The following is a 17,060-nucleotide window of genomic DNA, read 5'->3' on the forward strand; positions in this document are numbered from 1 at the left end:
TTATTTATTTTAAATTTTGAATTTAGTTATAGTAAGTGTATAAGCCATAAGGGTTGAGGTGTGACAGTTCTATTCGAGTTTATGTTTGAATCCGTTGAAGATATGAAGATGGATGTTAGTTAAATTCATAGTTAGTTATTTGCAGCTTTTCATTCGTACCTTTGTTGTTTTTGGAAATGGTCCCCACAGTTTGTGCTTCGTCTGTCTAGTCATTTTAGGAAAATTATTTACTAGGTCTGGTGAATTTCGTCGCTGAAGTGTTACTCTGTTTAAATCTCTGTTTTCATCATACCTGTTTTCGTTATATTTTCCTTTTCCTAGGTCTAGTTGTTAGAATAGATAATTTGCGCTTCCTGAGTCTAGTAGTTAAGTTCTCAACCCAAGTTTGCGTGGCAGCAACCAAACCAGTCCAAAGCCCTCTTAACTCTCATTTGCGTCCTATCTGTCTCTGAGGGTTCGACCCTTGCTTCTCTATGCTAGTTACAGTGTAGTGGGTTGAGGTATTATTATCTTTGACAGTAGGCTGAAGGTGAGTCCAACGACCGTGATCTTCTGGTTATTGAGTTCCTAGATCTTGCAGTCTAGTAAATTTCCTTGATATGAGGATTATGAATTAATTGATAAGTGCTGTGCTGGCAGCCCGACCTCTCATGACCGTGGGAGAGAGACTGACAAGTGAAAAGCAATAATTAGAAGTCATTTAGTTTTCTTTTTTCCATGTACTCTATTATTTACCAGGTAAGTTTAAATAGCTTAGCTCTCATCACTTTCTATTATAGACAATTAATTCTAATTTTAAATTCTTCTCACAATTTAGTCTTTATTTATTTATTTTAAATATACGTAGTCAAGTAGTAATTATTTTGATATCTATTTTAGCCAAATAAGATTTTGAATAATTTGTAAATTATATTTTAATAAATTATCTTATTAAACTCAGCACAGTACTTGAATTTAATGATGATAATATAAGTATCATTTTTTGATTTTTTTAAATATTTGGTTATATAATTTAACATTTTAAACATTGTTTTTATACTTTCTAAATTTTGGTAAAAAAACACTATACTCCCTCCGTCCCATAAAAATATGTGCACTTTTTCATTTTTCTTTTTTACTATAAAAATATGGGCATTTCCATTTATAGGAAGTTATCACTATTTATTACTTATATGCATCAAGTTATTTACAACTTATACCACTATTAAAATACTAATAATAATGGGATCTCACTATCCACTAACACTACTTTTACTACCTTTCTGTTAATCTTTTTTACTTTATCAATTTTGTCTTATTAAAAAAATTATTTTATTATTATTTTTGATGTTTGGTTCGAGTTCGACCCCACGATATTGAGTTCCTGGGTCCGCTATTGCTTCCGGCGACTATTACAGTTCAAATATCTATGGACTAAGGTTGTGGTTTCTATACGAAAAGGTTGTAGTATGTCCTATAACATCATGTGCAGCCCATAGTAGTTAGTACGGGAGTTTCTCATCTATACCAACATCAAATTCACCAAATAACATAACATAGATATTACTAACGATTCACCAACAAATGGCGGTCACATATAATTTAATCCAGAAAATTAAACACCCAAAACAGTAACAAACAACATACGCAAAACCCGCATACTTTTTCACCGGAGCTACTTCGACTGTGCTTGTAATGTCGTCGCGGTCTGCCGGCTGCAAGAACCAAACAGATACTCCCTCCGTCCCCCATTAGCAGTCATGGTTTGACCGGGCACGGGTTTTAAGGAAGTGTTTGAATGTGTAATAAATGGAGGTAGGTAGTGGAATGTGGGACCTCTTTGACTTTATGTGTGTAATAAATACTCCAAAAAAACAACCATTCAATGTGCAAATAAATTGTGGTGTTGTGATTAAATAAATTTGAATATATTTGAGTAATTAAAATTGTTAGTAAAATCTACTCTTAAAAAAATCAGAACTACACTGCCAGCACAATTGAGAGAACAAAGCTGCCATTCAAATTTCAAAATATAAGGAGGGAAAGCCTCCAATTCCATGGAGGGAATTTGTTCATACAAGGAGGGAAAATTTACAATGAATTTCAAACTCCAACTACTCCTATAAGTACATTCATTTCTACTCCATTCACTTCCACCAACCAAAAAAAAAAAAAAAGGAAACCTATTTAAGTGAAATACCCTCAGAAAATCTTCATCACTGGGCATATGGAGCAGGAGGTGGTCCAAGAGTTGGACCATGAGCAGGAGCAGCAGGTGCAGGGGCAAGGTGGAAGGCAGCGGATGTCATTAGCATTGAACACCCAAGAAAAAAATCTCATTGCACAGTTTCTTCTACAGCAAAGTCAAGCTGGAGTGCTGCCAAGAGGTTCATTTACAGAGGCAGCCAAAAGATTCAACATCCATACAAGGACAACAATGAGAATTTGGGATATCAGCAAGCAACAAATGGACAGAGGGGAACCTGTTATGATGAAAGGCAAAGCAACAGGTTATCAACACAAAGATACTCATGCTGGATACAAAAAAGTATAGAAAACTGTCCATGCTTGAGAGATCAACAATAAGAAAGGTTGCTTCTAAGATGGAGGTAAGCAAGACAGCAATTGGTAGATTTATTAAGAATAATGAGCTGAGACCTCATACAAATGCTATCAAGCCTACATTGACTGAAGCCAACAAAATTGCAAGGATGAAATGGTGTCTTGCTCATGTTCAGCCAACATTGGCTGAAGGTAAACTTCTTTACCATTCATTGCACAATATTGTTCATATTGATGAGAAATGGTTCTACATGACCAAGACATCAGATAGATACTACCTTTTGCCGGATGAGGATGAGCCTTATAGGTCCTGTAAGTCCAAGAGATTCATCACTAAAGTGATGTTCATGGCTGCTGTGTGTAGGCCACTTATTGGCAGTGATGGGGAAATCATATTTGATGGTAAAATAGGATTATTCCCATTCACAGAGCAAGTACCAGCTCAAAGAAGTTCAAAGAACAGGCCAAAAGGGACACTAGAGACAAAGCCAATTCAATCAGTGAATAAGGAAGTCATGACAGCATGTCTCATAAACCAGGTATGCCATTTTTTTCTGTCATTAAAGCTATCAGACATTTTTTATGTCATCACTTAGTCATACACACACATCATTCACAGATTGTACCAACAATCAAGGCCAAATGGCCAGCCAATGCAAGCAAGAAGATTTACATCCAACAAGATAGTGCCAAACCTCACCTAAGAGCTGCTGACCAACAGTTTGAGGAGATTACTAGTACTGATGGGTTTGAATTCCATCTAATTAGTCAACCAGCCAACTCCCAGACACAAATATATTAGACCTTGGGTATTTTAGGGCAATACAATCACTTCAAGATGACAAAATAGCCACCAATGTAGATGACTTGATGAGAAATGTGTTTACCTCATTTGAAGAACTCTCACCACAAACTCTTAATAGAGTGTTCATCACATTGCAGAGCTGCTTCACAGCAATATTACAAGTGCAGGGGAACAATAGCTACAAGATCCTTCACTTAAACAAGGACAGGTTGCACAGAACAGTGGGGCTGCCTCTTCAACTTCATGTTGAAGAGGGTTTGGTCAGAGAGAGTTTGGAGTACCTACAGCTGCCTGAGAACAATACTGGAGACACATATGACATAGGGCCTCTTAACAATGCTTTAGGGTACTAGACATCATATTAGGGGATAGAGTTTACAGTATAAGCACCAACATATGTTTGTGTTTAAGATGTAAACTCTTTTTTTGTGCATAGGATGCATTTTTTGTTATTGCCATCAGAAAAGCTTCATCACATGGCATCAGCCTCCAAACCCTTCATAGGGGGTGGCTTAGTAAGCTAACTAGGCTGCATTTTGTGTAAACATTATCACTGTACATCCTACTTTGTAATCAGTGAATAGTTTTTGTATTATCACATGAAATCAGCTTCCAAACCCTTCAAGGGGGTGACTTTTTTTTGCATTTCCCACAAAATAACTTCATCACATGGCATATGGACAACAACACAAGGCATAGGGACCACAGAATACACAGCCTCCAAACCATAAACAGGGGTGGCTAAGCTTTCCCTCAGAAAAGCTTCATCACAGGGCAACAACACAAGGCATAGGGGCAACACAACAATTTTCAAAAATCAGAAGCCTTCAAACTCACATAAACATTCTCATCACATTCATCATCAATTGTCATTGCCTCAATATCACATAAACATCACAAATAGGCTGCATTTTCCAAATATCAGAAGCCTCCAATCCCTAAAAAGGGGTGGCTTTGAATAAGAAGTAGACTCACATAAACATTCAGCATCAATTGTCACTGCCTCAATATCACATAAACATCACAAATAGGCTGCATTTTTCAAAAATCAGAAGCCTCCAATCCCTAAAAAGGGGGTGGCTTTGAATAAGAAGTAGACTCACAAGTTAAATGAGATCCTTGAGGCAAGGAAACATGATGAGTAACATTGCTTTTTCATTGGCGCTATACTCCCTTTTTGGCTCCACCTCCACCGCCGGTGGCACAGCAGGGCCGACGCCTTCATCGAGCTCATCCAAACCAATGGAAGGTGGTTCACTTTCCCACCAATTAACAGCATGTGAAGGCGGCTTGGTCTCCGACCACTCAAACGGCGGCGACGGAGGCTGAGTTTCAGAATCGTCAAACACCACAGCCGGAGCTTGAATTTCAGATCCATCGAGTAACGGGGTCGGCGGTAGAGTTTCAGAACCGTCAATTAAGGGGGACGGAGGTAGAGTTTCAGAACCATAGAAGCCCTCAGACGGATCTTCAGTGTCAGAAACATAGAAGCCATCCGATGGATCTTCAGGCTCAGATCTGTCGAAACCCTTAGACGGAGAAACATTTTTAGATCGGTCGAGGGCCTTGGACGGAAAATCAGTTTCAGATCCGTTGAAACCCTTGGACGGAGCTTCAGGTTCAGATCCGTAAAAGAACCAGTCGGGGGGTGTCGGACCTTCAGCCCCGTCGTCGCCTATGAACGGTGGAACACCGTGAACCACGGACGGACGAGGTATTTCGTCGTCGTCTACCCAATCTGGTGTATCAGGGACGACAATGTCCATCGATTCAGAGGGAGGCGGAGGGGGGAGGCGGAGGGATGAGGCGGAGGAATCGAGAGTGAGTGTGGATGAGAGTTGATGAGAGTGTTTGAGAGAGAGAAATGAGAGTTGACCGATGCAATTCTAGCATCAATTTGTTTTTTTTTAATTGGAAATAATGGCAATTTTTGTAAATTCTGCCCACAATAAGGGTATTGTTGATGTCCAAATATAGTAAGTAGGAAGTGTGACTCTTAATCGGGGATGGACCGAAACGGAAAAAAGTGACTCCTAATGGGGGACGGAGGGAGTATGAAATTGCAATAAAAACACCCATAAGTTAGATCCATAAATATAGCGTCGACAGGTCGAGACGATGACAAGAAATGATACCGACCAATTAAGTCTGATGTGGTGAATGTTGGCTTCGTCAGGTAAGTGATAGTTTACCGACCGTCTCCCCTACGCGGTCTGTGGAATGAGAAGTAGAGAGAGAGAGAGAAAACACAATTGAAAAAAAACTCAAAATGATACTGAAGTCGACGAAGGGGGGAATTCAAAATTTCAAGGTTACGGTGGTAATTTCGTCGCCATTTATTGGTAACTGTGGCGGACCAGAAATCAAATATTGTCTTCCCACTATGAATTATTTTTAACGAAAAGCTAGATCAACAGTGCGGGCCGAGGGGTTTCTCGAGGGCCGGCCTGTTTCATCTGTTGAAAACCGAACCACAATTAATACACATATTTGACCTTATTTATGGCCATTTAATGGCCAACGCACGAGCCCTAATTGAATATATCCCCACATTGACCAATGACTTAATTGTTAAATAATATATCCCATCTTTCCCCTGAAAATAGAAACTCTTTCATTTTTTATCCATACTCTAAAAATAGAAACTTTGTATTTTAAGAAATTTGTTTCTCTGAATGAGATGTGACTCGTTTTCTACTGTCACACTTTTCTTTCTATCTCTTACTTTACCAATGTTGCATTAAAACTCATGTCATTTTAAAAGTTTCTATTTATAGGAGACGGAGAAAGCAGCGGCGGAACTACACAGTGCCAAGCCCCCGCGCCAGCGGGGGCTTGCCCGGCACCAGACCTTATACCATCGTGCTCCGACCGATTTCCGCCCCGGAGCGAGCCCTGACTCCGTCACCTGTTACCTGTAAATTCTGCAATTGAAAATTGGGGAAGAAGCTGTTACGCGATTGAAAATTGGGGAAGAAGAAGAAAGTGGGCTTATTTGTTTAGGCTTTTTATTTTACAACTTGGGCTTTTCATTTGGGCCTTCTAATTTAATAAACTAACTAACTAATAGTGCCAGCCCTAGCTCTAAGTCCATACACAATTGGCCTAAATTTTCTCCCAAATTTTCTCACGCCTGGAGCTGGAGATTCGCGACTTGTGAGACAACGCTCTCGCTGCTTCTAATCTGCTAGAGATTTCCAGCCGCACCTTTCACGATTCAGGTAAGAATTGAATCAATTGACGGTCCATGGGTGATGTATATCAAACTCGATATGCAATTTAGGGCTTAGTGCAGCAGCTTGGCTCGTTTCTCAGATTTTATGATTCAATTTTCAGTTTCTCATTTTTTATGTTTTATTTGCATAAAATGTAATTAAAATTTGTAGTACAGTAGTAAGTCTCATGTTTCTATTCCATGTAAATTTTTTTCCCTCAATGTCTTTAAATTTAATTTGTATACAGATTGCAGTAGTGCCTACTTTATTATTGTATGAATATATATTATCTAACACTAAGAAATCTTATTGTTATTGATTGTAGTTATGTATCTGTATTTTTCCAAAAAACCAAGGAACGATTCAACTACTACAAGTGCTCCAAATGATAGTAGTATTTCAATTCCAAGGAACAATTCAACTACTACAAGTGCTCCAAATGATAGTAGTATTTCAATTCCAAATCCGATCATGAACCAAGAAAGAATTAATGTTTCAAGTGTTGAATCTAGTGTGGATAACATAGATCGTGACCCGGGAAAGCGGAGACCTATAGCTGAGTATGAAGTTCAAGATAGGGATCGCATCCGAAGAGAATACATCTCGAAGGGACCTTTCCAACCAAAAGGCCATGTCTTTAAGAAAAGCTCATTTGGTAAGGAGAAAAGGAGTTTCCAATGTAACTGGTTTGAAAGACATGCTTGGTTGGAGTATGTTATCTTTTTAGGCCAATTAACGACAATCGGTTTGGCGATGATGTATTTGTGAGCACGGGGTGTAAAAATTGGAAAAAGGCTCTTGCTATTTTTAGAGAACATGAGGGCTCAGTTAATAGCACACATGATCAGGCCAGAATACTTTTTGAAGGATTTAAAAATCAAAGACAAAGTGTTGGATATAATTTGATGAAATTTGATAAGGAAGACGAAGTTAATTATCGGATTCGTTTGACTGCTTCTTTAGATGTGACTCGAATATTGTTGAAACAAGGGTTGGCTTTTCGAGGACATGATGAATCATTGGAGTCTGAAAATAGGGGAAACTTTCTAGAGATACTTGATTGGTTACGTGACCAAAAACTTGAGGTAGCAGCGGTGACATTAGAGAATGCTCCTCGCAATAATCAGATGGTTAGTCCTTTAATTCAAAAGGAATTGACAAATTGTTGTGCTGTTGAAACTACAAAAGTTATTTTGGAAGATATTAAAAATCGTAATTTCTCTCTTTTGGTTGATGAAGCGCGCGATGCATCGATAAAAGAACAAATGGCTTTGGTTCTGAGGTATGTTAACAATGATGGAGAGATTGTAGAAAGATTCTTGGCCTTGGTTCATGTCACCGATACCACAGCAAAATCTTTGAAGGAAGGGATTGACTTAGTATTTGCTAAGCATGGTTTATCTTTGTCACGATTAAGAGGTCAAGGTTATGATGGTGCATCAAATATGCGGGGTGAGTACAATGGTTTGAAATCACTTATATTGAATGAAAATCCATCTGCCAAGTACGTTCATTGTTTTGCCCATCAGCTTCAATTAGTGGTGGTAAATGTTACAAAAACACATGGTGCTGTAAGCGATTTTTTTACTATTGTCACTATGATTGTCAACACATGTGGATCATCTTGTAAAAGAAAGGACAAGCTACGACAGCTCGAGCATGAAAAACTTGTCGAAGGTATAGAAAGTGGAGAAATTAAAAGTGGAAGGGGTTTAAATCAAGAGACGAGTTTAAAGCGACCAGGCGACACTCGATGGGGGTCACACTTCACTACTTTGCTTCGTTTGAAAAGCAAGTGGTCGTCAATAATTGAAGTGCTTGAAAATGTGTTTGAAGATGGTGCTAATCCTGATAATAGAGGTATATCAAAAACATTGGGCATGAGGATGGTGAGTTATGACTTTGTTTTTATTCTTCACTTGATGATAGAGTTGCTTGGGACAACGAATGATTTGTCAACAATTCTACAACTTGGGGATCAAAATATCGTTCAAGCTACACCTTTGATTGATACAACCAAAAGGACTTTGCGAGATTTGAGAGAGAATGGATGGAATAAATTCTTGGGACATGTCGAAGAGTTTTGTGTAGCTAATTTTATTGACGTCATTAGTATGAATGATGTCATCAATCATCGTGTGCGTATGAAGCGGGATGGGCGCGTTACTAATTATCATCATTACAAAGTGGAGATTTACTGTCAAGTAAGCTTCACATTTTTTTTCTCAATTATGATTGCAATTGATTATCATTTATCAATTAAATAATTTAGTCAAATTTTTTGTATTGTTAGGTTCTTGATTTACTTACTCAAGAGATGGAGAATCGTTTCCCAGAAATAAATTCGGAATTGCTTACTTGCATGAATTGCCTTAGTCCAAAAAACTCATTTGCTAGCTTCAATGTGGACAAGTTGGTTCGTCTTGCAGAACTTTATCCGGCTGATTTCTCATCTATTGAACGTATGTCTCTTCCATATCAACTTAAAACTTATATCAATGATATAGTTGATAAAGTTGAGTTCTCCAACATTGAAGATTTGGGAAATTTAGCAAAGATGTTGGTTTCTACCTCAAGAGATAAAGCTTTCCCGTTGGTGTACCGTTTGATTGAGTTGACACTGATCCTCCCGGTTGCAACAGCTTCTGTCGAGAGAGTATTTTCTTCCATGAAACTTATTAAGACAGATTTGCGCAATAGAATGGGAGACGAATGGATGAATGATATCATGGTGGTATACATTGAGAGGGGAATTTTCAAAAAAATTGGAAATGAGACTATTCTTCGGCGATTTCAAGACATGGCGACTCGTCGAAAACAGTTATCATCTAGTGTGTCGTAAAAGTTGAACAGACATTACATGTAAAATTAAATATTTTAATATATATATATTTATATATTTTTTTTAAATTTCAGCCCCGGCTTGTACAATTTTCTGGTTCCGCCACTGGGAGGAAGTGTAGAATTTGATCTCGAAATTCTGATTGATGAATGAATATCTTTCGTAGCTCAACTACCATTTTCATTTTTTCTCATGCAACATTCTTGAGATGTAATTTGTATTTATCGGTCAAAGCCGAGCATCGTAAAATATCGTATCGGCAATGTAACATCCTTGACCAATATATGCATTATTTTATATATTATATCATTATTTGCATACTAGACATATTAACTGAATACCATAGAGATTAAACTAAAATCAATACATAATAAATTATTTAAGATCTATATTCTTGAATATTTTTAGTAAATAAATAGTTAAGTGTATGCATGTGATATAATGTACACGTAAATATATATATACAATATTATATACTCCCTCCGTCCCACGTTACTTGAGTCACTTCTTTTTCGCATTCGTTTTGAAAAAATAATATTAAATAGTTAAAGTGGAGATTAAATAAAGTAAAAAAGAGAATACTATAGTTAAGACTCTTCTCTACATTATTCTCTCTCTTACTTTTCTTTCTCTCCACTTTAACTATTTATTATTATTTTTTCAAAACGAGTGCAAAAAAGAAATGACTCATGTAACATGGGACAGAGGGAGTATATATTTATACATGACTATAAAATTAGGAATAATGATTTATTTTGGAGCCACATGTGTAAATACTTAACAATCCAAATAGATTAGTTAAATGGTGGAATCAACATATGAAGTCCACGTCAAAAACTATACTATTATTTACTATAAATAAGAGTCGGTTTAATGATCTTATCAAATATGAAAATAATAACCTGAGGGAGTAGAGGGTTTTTATAGGGGAATGAATCAGAGCAGGGGGGAGGACTCTTGAAAATAAAAACGAGAGGGTCGAGTTTTTGGAGAGGAGGGAAAAGAAAAGAATAAAAAGAAAATTTGTGAGGATTGATGATAGTTGATCGGGAATAAGGGTTCATGCTAGTTTACTTATTGAAAATAAGATGTGCTATAAATCACACATTTAATTTACATGTATTATATATTTAATTTACATGTATTATAATAGTTGATTGCTATGTATTGTATTGAAATGAATATTTGGATTATATGATTTTAACCTTACAGGGCTATATGCTATATGATATTGGTGGCAGAATATGATAGGTATATGCTATGAATGCAATGAATATGTTTTATATGTTGTATTGGAATTATTTGGTGGAATATGACTTGGATATGTGAGTGGTGCAATAGATATGTTTTAATATGATATTAACATTATTTGAATCATAAGATTAAAGAGGATATGTGACGGTCTTGTCCTGTATCTGATATACCATGACAATAGACCTACGGGTCAAACAAAAGAGCAAAGAGAGATCTTCGTGGAAAGGTCAATACAAAATGCTAAGAGGGACCTTCATGAAAAAGTCAAATAAATAAAAGGGACCTATGGGTCGTATACAATGGAAATTCTGGGCAGATACCAGACATGATCCGTCACATAATAATAAAAAGGAACACAGAAGCATATGCATATGCATATGAATATGAAATTATTTATGATATATATTTTGTATTGTGTATGATTATATACACTGTTTTGTGAATTACTATGGAGAGAGTAAAGTAAGAGCGAGAAAAAGTAGAAATGGAGTTGTTCCTATTTTATGATTTTTTTTATTTGTGAACAAAAAGAATATTTGTTTATTATAAATGTGTACGTCAGAGGGGTTGGGGTGTGTGACAGGCAAAGCCGAGATATTCGTAAACACCTCACAAAGCAACACGTAGTATCACATAATATACGCATATCACTTTCACTTTAGACACATACTTGTAGCATAAAATATCACTTCCGCAGAAAATTCACATTAATAATTATATTTTAAACCGAAAGCCCCCGTAAAGATATAAGATAATAAAGCCCACATAATACATCACATTTAATTTCTCATAAAACTTGCTAGAAAAATAAATTGATATTTAAATCGAAAGCCCATGAATATACTTTACTTCAAAAAGCCCACCTCATTCTTTTAAAATCCTTAATTTGCGAAGATAGCCTTTCTTTCGATTTTTCACGACCGCCCAAGGCGTCGTTCGTGCCAGCCGGCCACCCGCGTCCCCAGAATCCTACTCGTCCATTTTCCTTCTCAGAAAAGAATCTCAAATTAAATAAATCCATCCCAACCTTTCTCTTCCTTTTTTCTAAAATTCCATTTAGCCCAGAAGCTAAATTAATTCAGCCGGCCCAACTTGAAATTAATTCCCACCCCAACTTTCATATACTCCATTTAATTAGGCAGCCCAACTATTCTTTACTTCGGCTGAACCCTCTCAAATAACCTTTCAGCCCAATTATTTAAATTGCTGCCTAAGACATCTCATTACTTTGTCTATATCTTTTTGTGAATGAAAACTGAACCAAACTATCTGAACTCTGAAGAAAACAAATTCAAAAATATGAATTTCGAACTATAAAAACTTATCCAGACAGAAAAGCTAAAATTTCATAAATATATCTAAAAATGTCTAAAAATTGAAATCCTAACTACAAAGTTCAACTCGAAAAACCTGCACAATATATCCAAAAAAATCCAAAATTCAAAAGTTAATTTTATATAATTAACACAAGAATTACAATCTTTATAAATCCAAATAATATTACATTTATTAATATAAATCACCACAAATAGAATTTATTTTTAGGTATAATATAAAAGTAATTCGATTTTTAAAAAAAATTTTGATCTAAATCGAACCGAAAAATCAATATTAACCAAAAGTTTATACCGAACCGAACCTAACCGAAAAACTAAAAAAATCAAACCAAATTTTAAATTTTAATTTGATTTAGATCGGATATTCAATTTTCGGCTATTTTGCTCATTCCTACAAATATAACAAATATAGTGCACTAGCTAAAATGGGATATGTTGGTAATTGCACATCGAATATGTGCCTTATTTTATATTCAATAATTTGGGTCCAAATCTCATAAGTATAAAGTGTGTGTTGTAACTTGTAACCGTTTTGTTTTTGGTAATTCTACTATAGGGGTGCATTAGGTGCACACTCTTAGAGTGACAACTTAGGTAAATACAGTACTTCCTTCGTCCCTTAAAAATTTAACACGATTTGACTCGGCACGGGTTTTAAGAAATATAATAGAAAGTGGGTTGAAAAAGTTAGTAGCATGTGGGTCATACTTTTATATACTCCTTCCGTCCCACAAAAGGTGTCACACTTGTGGGACGGCACGAGATTTTAGGAGGTTTTGTTTTGTGTGTTAAATGAAGAGAGAAAATATAATTTTTATATTCATGTGAGAGAGAACTTTTTCCAAATATGAAAATGTGACATCTTTTGTGCAACAAACTAAAAAGGAAAGTGTGACATCTTTTGTGGGACGGAGGGAGTATTAGTTTTATAATAACATGTGAGTGAGAATGAGTTAGTGGAATGTGAGATCCACTACCAAAAATGGAAAAAGTGAAAGGTGGCAAATTTTTAGGGACGAAAAAGGAAATAGGTGACAAACTTTTAGGGACGGAGGGAGTAATTTTTAATACATGAGTAATCAATTCGGCATATGGTTTCAAGTAATCTGAGATACAAAATCAGAGTACTATGGTGATACAATAGTTAAAATGACAATCTACGACAAGCAATCTGCGATCCATAGACAAGCAATCTGCGACATATAGGCAAACAACTCGACATATGGTTCCAAGCAATCTGCAATATGAAATCAGAGATAACAAGCAAGCCTGCCATGTGGCAAGCTAAGGTTGAATCTACTCCTAAAACTAAGGGTCCTCATTGATGGTAGGTTGTCATTTTAGTACAATCCTTCTACTATATGCTCATACTTGAATAAGAATAATTTTTGTAGTAGAAATATTATCCAACCTTCGAAATACTCATCTATTTTTTGGACGAACCGTTTCACCCGTCAAGTTGCAATGTTGCATTACATCATCAATACTATCTTATTCTGAGATGTAATCAAATACAAATTCTAAATATTGTTAAAACTTCAAATTATGATGTGGACCGTTAGAAAATATCAACAGATGATAAAATAACATCAACAGAAAATATCAACACAGTGCCAACGGTTAACGCAGCGTTGAGATCAAAATTTTGAAATTTCACAATGTGTTGACACTATGTTGAATAGTTTAGAACTGTACAATATATAGAATATGCATTTTATCACTACCCATCTCACTCTTATATAGTGGTAAAAATTAAATTAATAGTAAATATAATTACCATAATCGCATAGAGTTAAATCCCAGGAAATTGGACGTGGTGTTTCATAATCATGAATATTTATACCAATTATAAGAACTCTACATTTTTATAAACATTTCATTGTTTCCCTTGAAAATTTAATATGGGCAATAAAAATAATACTACTATTATGTATTGCATGCCTGTTATGTTTCACAAAATTCATGTTATAATTAAATTTATAATAATGTCACAAGTTAGTTATAGTTTAGTTTTGGCACAAGTCACGGATTAGAAGTTCGACGTTTTGAAGTTAAATGTGATTTTTCAAACTCTAATGCTCTATTTGGTACACATAATTGAAATTCTATGATATTGAATTAAAAGAAATTCCAAATAAAATGCTTGGTAAAATGAAGTAATTGATACGTGTGTGTGGTGTATGTAGTGCATTATTGTGTGTGAAATGCGTGTGTAGTGTGTGAAACGCGTGTAATATATGTGAAATGATGCCGTGTGTGCAGTGTGTTGTGAAGTGTGTTGTGGATATATAATGAAACTATATGACTTTATATTTGGAATTTCACTTTTCTACTTTTAATATAGAATTCAAATCGTGGAATTGAAATTTCAATTCCAAATCCAAATAGTCCACACCTCCAATTCCATGAATCAAACACAGACTAATAGAAATGATACAAATAAAATTTGCATGAAATAATATAAGTCAACAATAAAATAGGTTCTGGTTTATTGATGTAATGTAGAATAATTATTCTCTTTGAGTATATTGTCCTGTATTCTTTCCTAACAATGTCATCGATGTACAAGGTATCTGAAACTAAAATTGTATGGTGTCACCTCAACCAACTCCGATGTACAAGGCTTGCTCCCGAGGCATTGCACTGCTTCGTTCCTGAGCTCATCCGGAAGCTGCAAGCAGATCCAGTCGAGCAACGCGTCCATCTCCTTTGCAAAGTCGAGAAGATACCAATCCAGCAGCTTCGGAACTACCAGCTTGTTCGATACTGCTGATATGCCTACTGCTGCTTGTAGGTAAGCCTTCTTCGCTGCCTCCAACTCGCTCTCGATTTGGGATGCGGTGTATACCCTCAACTGAATTTAACATAAGAATCAAGAATCTTAGATGTCATTTATATGCATTTTTTGGTAGCTAGTGGCAATGATATGGAACATGTGGCACCATTGTTAGATTAGCATTTGGGATCAATGTTGATGATCTCTTGCAATAAAATGACTATGATTCATCTAAAAATTTAACGAGATGACTCTGTTTTGTCGCTGAATTATGTCAAACGAGACGTAAATAAAATTGGAGAAACGGAACATGAGTTATAAAATGTGCAATTGGACTTACCGCAGGGCAGGACCAACTTCCGGAGGAGAGGGCAAATGTGACTAATGGTTCCGACCACTCCAAACCGAGCATCTTGCTGATATCCTTCTCGTCATTCCTGGTCGACTTTGTGCACGTCTAAAAGCAGAATTAGGTGTTAGAATTCTCAAAGCTTAACAAACTTAGTACCATCACATAAAAGCAAGTTCTACTCACTCACATATTTTAAGTGATATGGAAGTCTCAAGATAAGGTGCTCTATTGTGAGTGCGTTTAGCACGTACCCCCCAACCTTTATCGTTGCCTGCAGAAATCATCGATGGCGTGAGCTAGTCTGATGATTTGAGCTTGATCAATAGATCAAATTAAGCAAACTCATAGTAAATGTGGTTCATTACTTTTAGTGATGTACATTTAGAAAAGTTGGAAGGTGAATTTGGTCTTGCCTTTTGCATTTGTACCACGGTCGTTTCAGGACTCTCCAGTATTCCATCCTGCAAGAATCCCTGAAAGCCGGATATGGTTATAACGACGAGCATCCTCGGTTAAAATTCACAATAAATATGGTGAGCTTACATTCATAACACAAGAATTATAGATGTTAATCCAGAATGCAAGTTTCTGATGATGACTTAAACCATCCAACTTCAAAGATGCTAGCTTGTCTAAGAGAATCCTGTATTCAATCACAATCACAATCATAAAGAGGAAATCACAAGAGATTTCAAAGATAGTGTTGAGGGAATCACCTAAGCCTACGGATCAGAAACGCAGCGTTTGCTCTGCGTTTCATATCCACTTGGTGGGCTTCTATCACGTAAAGATGTTTGTAGGCGCCAACGTCTCGCTTCTTCAACTCGGAAGAGTTGAAGTAAGGATCCCGGAAGCTGGATTCCTCGCTGTACGCCAACGAAGAGAGATCCATCGTCTTCCTTCTCGAGGAGCTCATTCTCACAAAGATGCTGATCAGACAGTTCAATACATCCTGCGATGTCTTATTCGCCTCACTCTCCACGTCCCCGCCTCCCTCATCATGTGCTTGCTCCACAATCCTACACTGCACAAAATCATCACAACAATTAGCCAAACTAACTACTTTTGCATTTCCATCACTAAAAGAGGGAATGTATGTATGTATATACATGCTTCTTCACAGGAAGTGATTTGCTACTATTAGTATCCCTTTCGGATTGAGTGTCGAATGCAAGGATTCGATCGTTTTGATGCGGTTTTCTTGATCCATCCGATGGCCTCTCGAGAGACGCGAACTTTCTAGACGAAGCGATCCTAGAAAGGGATGATCCCGTGTCGATTTCACTTTGGGAGGAAGCCCTTGAATGCTTGTGTTTAGAGGTTGTGATTGGCAATTCAGGTGTTGTGTCATGACAAGGTGAAGGTGTTGTTGAGGAGGATATGTGAGCAGCTTCTTGTCTGAAGTTGACAACCTTCTCTTCAAGCCTAACAACCTCCTCTTCCAACACTGCAACTTCTGCTACAAGCTCCAGAGTCTGCAATAAAGATTGGATTTTTATCTAAAAAAATGAAATAAAGATTGGATTTTTATCTCAAAAAGAAAATGAAATTCAATTTATAAAAACACAAGACAAGAATGGTAGTAGTTACATATTGAGGGAGATAAGGGGGGAGGCGAGGAAGAGCTCCCAAAGGCCTATGAAAGGCTCTCTGCAAAGCTCTGTGCACATTCTCTTCATGCCTCAGCTTCTTCTTCAGATTCTCAACCTGCCAAGGAAGAAAGAAAGAAAGAAATACAACCATAATTCACTTCCACAAACATTGTAATAACTCACTTACATCTTGTAATAAGGCCAACTTTCTGCCTAATTTGTCCGACTTGCTCCCCTGCAAAAGTCACAACATTGTATTCAGAAATCTAATTAAATTGAAACTACTAAAGGATCAGAAATTGCTCACATTTTGAGGTGGTTTCTTTGAATTACTAATTCTTGTATT

At 36.5% G+C, this 17,060-nt stretch overlaps 2 protein-coding genes and 1 long non-coding RNA gene across 3 annotated transcripts; 1 reads left to right on the forward strand and 2 right to left on the reverse strand.

Moving 5' to 3' along the window:
• Positions 1 to 1,976: 1,976 nt before the first annotated feature.
• LOC125210122 lies at positions 1,977 to 2,996 on the reverse strand. Its single transcript, XR_007174357.1, has 2 exons — positions 2,820 to 2,996; positions 1,977 to 2,462 (listed from the first exon to the last, which is right to left on the reverse strand). It is a non-coding gene; the product is annotated as an uncharacterized LOC125210122 (long non-coding RNA).
• A 4,036-nt stretch (positions 2,997 to 7,032) lies between these two features.
• Positions 7,033 to 9,403, forward strand: LOC125210444 (zinc finger MYM-type protein 1-like). Its single transcript, XM_048110001.1, has 3 exons — positions 7,033 to 7,247; positions 7,289 to 8,450; positions 8,855 to 9,403. Exons 1-3 carry the CDS (start codon positions 7,033 to 7,035, stop codon positions 9,401 to 9,403), a joined length of 1,926 nt encoding a protein of 641 aa, XP_047965958.1.
• Positions 9,404 to 14,455: 5,052 nt separating this feature from the next.
• Positions 14,456 to 17,057, reverse strand: LOC125210445 (the record flags this gene model as incomplete). Its single annotated transcript, XM_048110002.1, has 10 exons — positions 14,456 to 14,848; positions 15,111 to 15,227; positions 15,310 to 15,393; positions 15,536 to 15,595; positions 15,666 to 15,765; positions 15,839 to 16,146; positions 16,232 to 16,597; positions 16,713 to 16,829; positions 16,902 to 16,949; positions 17,022 to 17,057. Coding segments are annotated over 10 exons (1,536 nt in total), but the record flags the coding sequence as incomplete, so codon positions are not given.
• Between the last annotated feature and the right edge of the window lie 3 nt (positions 17,058 to 17,060).

This window comes from Salvia hispanica, chromosome 3, assembly GCF_023119035.1.
Source record: "Salvia hispanica cultivar TCC Black 2014 chromosome 3, UniMelb_Shisp_WGS_1.0, whole genome shotgun sequence".
Taxonomy (NCBI): domain Eukaryota; kingdom Viridiplantae; phylum Streptophyta; class Magnoliopsida; order Lamiales; family Lamiaceae; genus Salvia; species Salvia hispanica.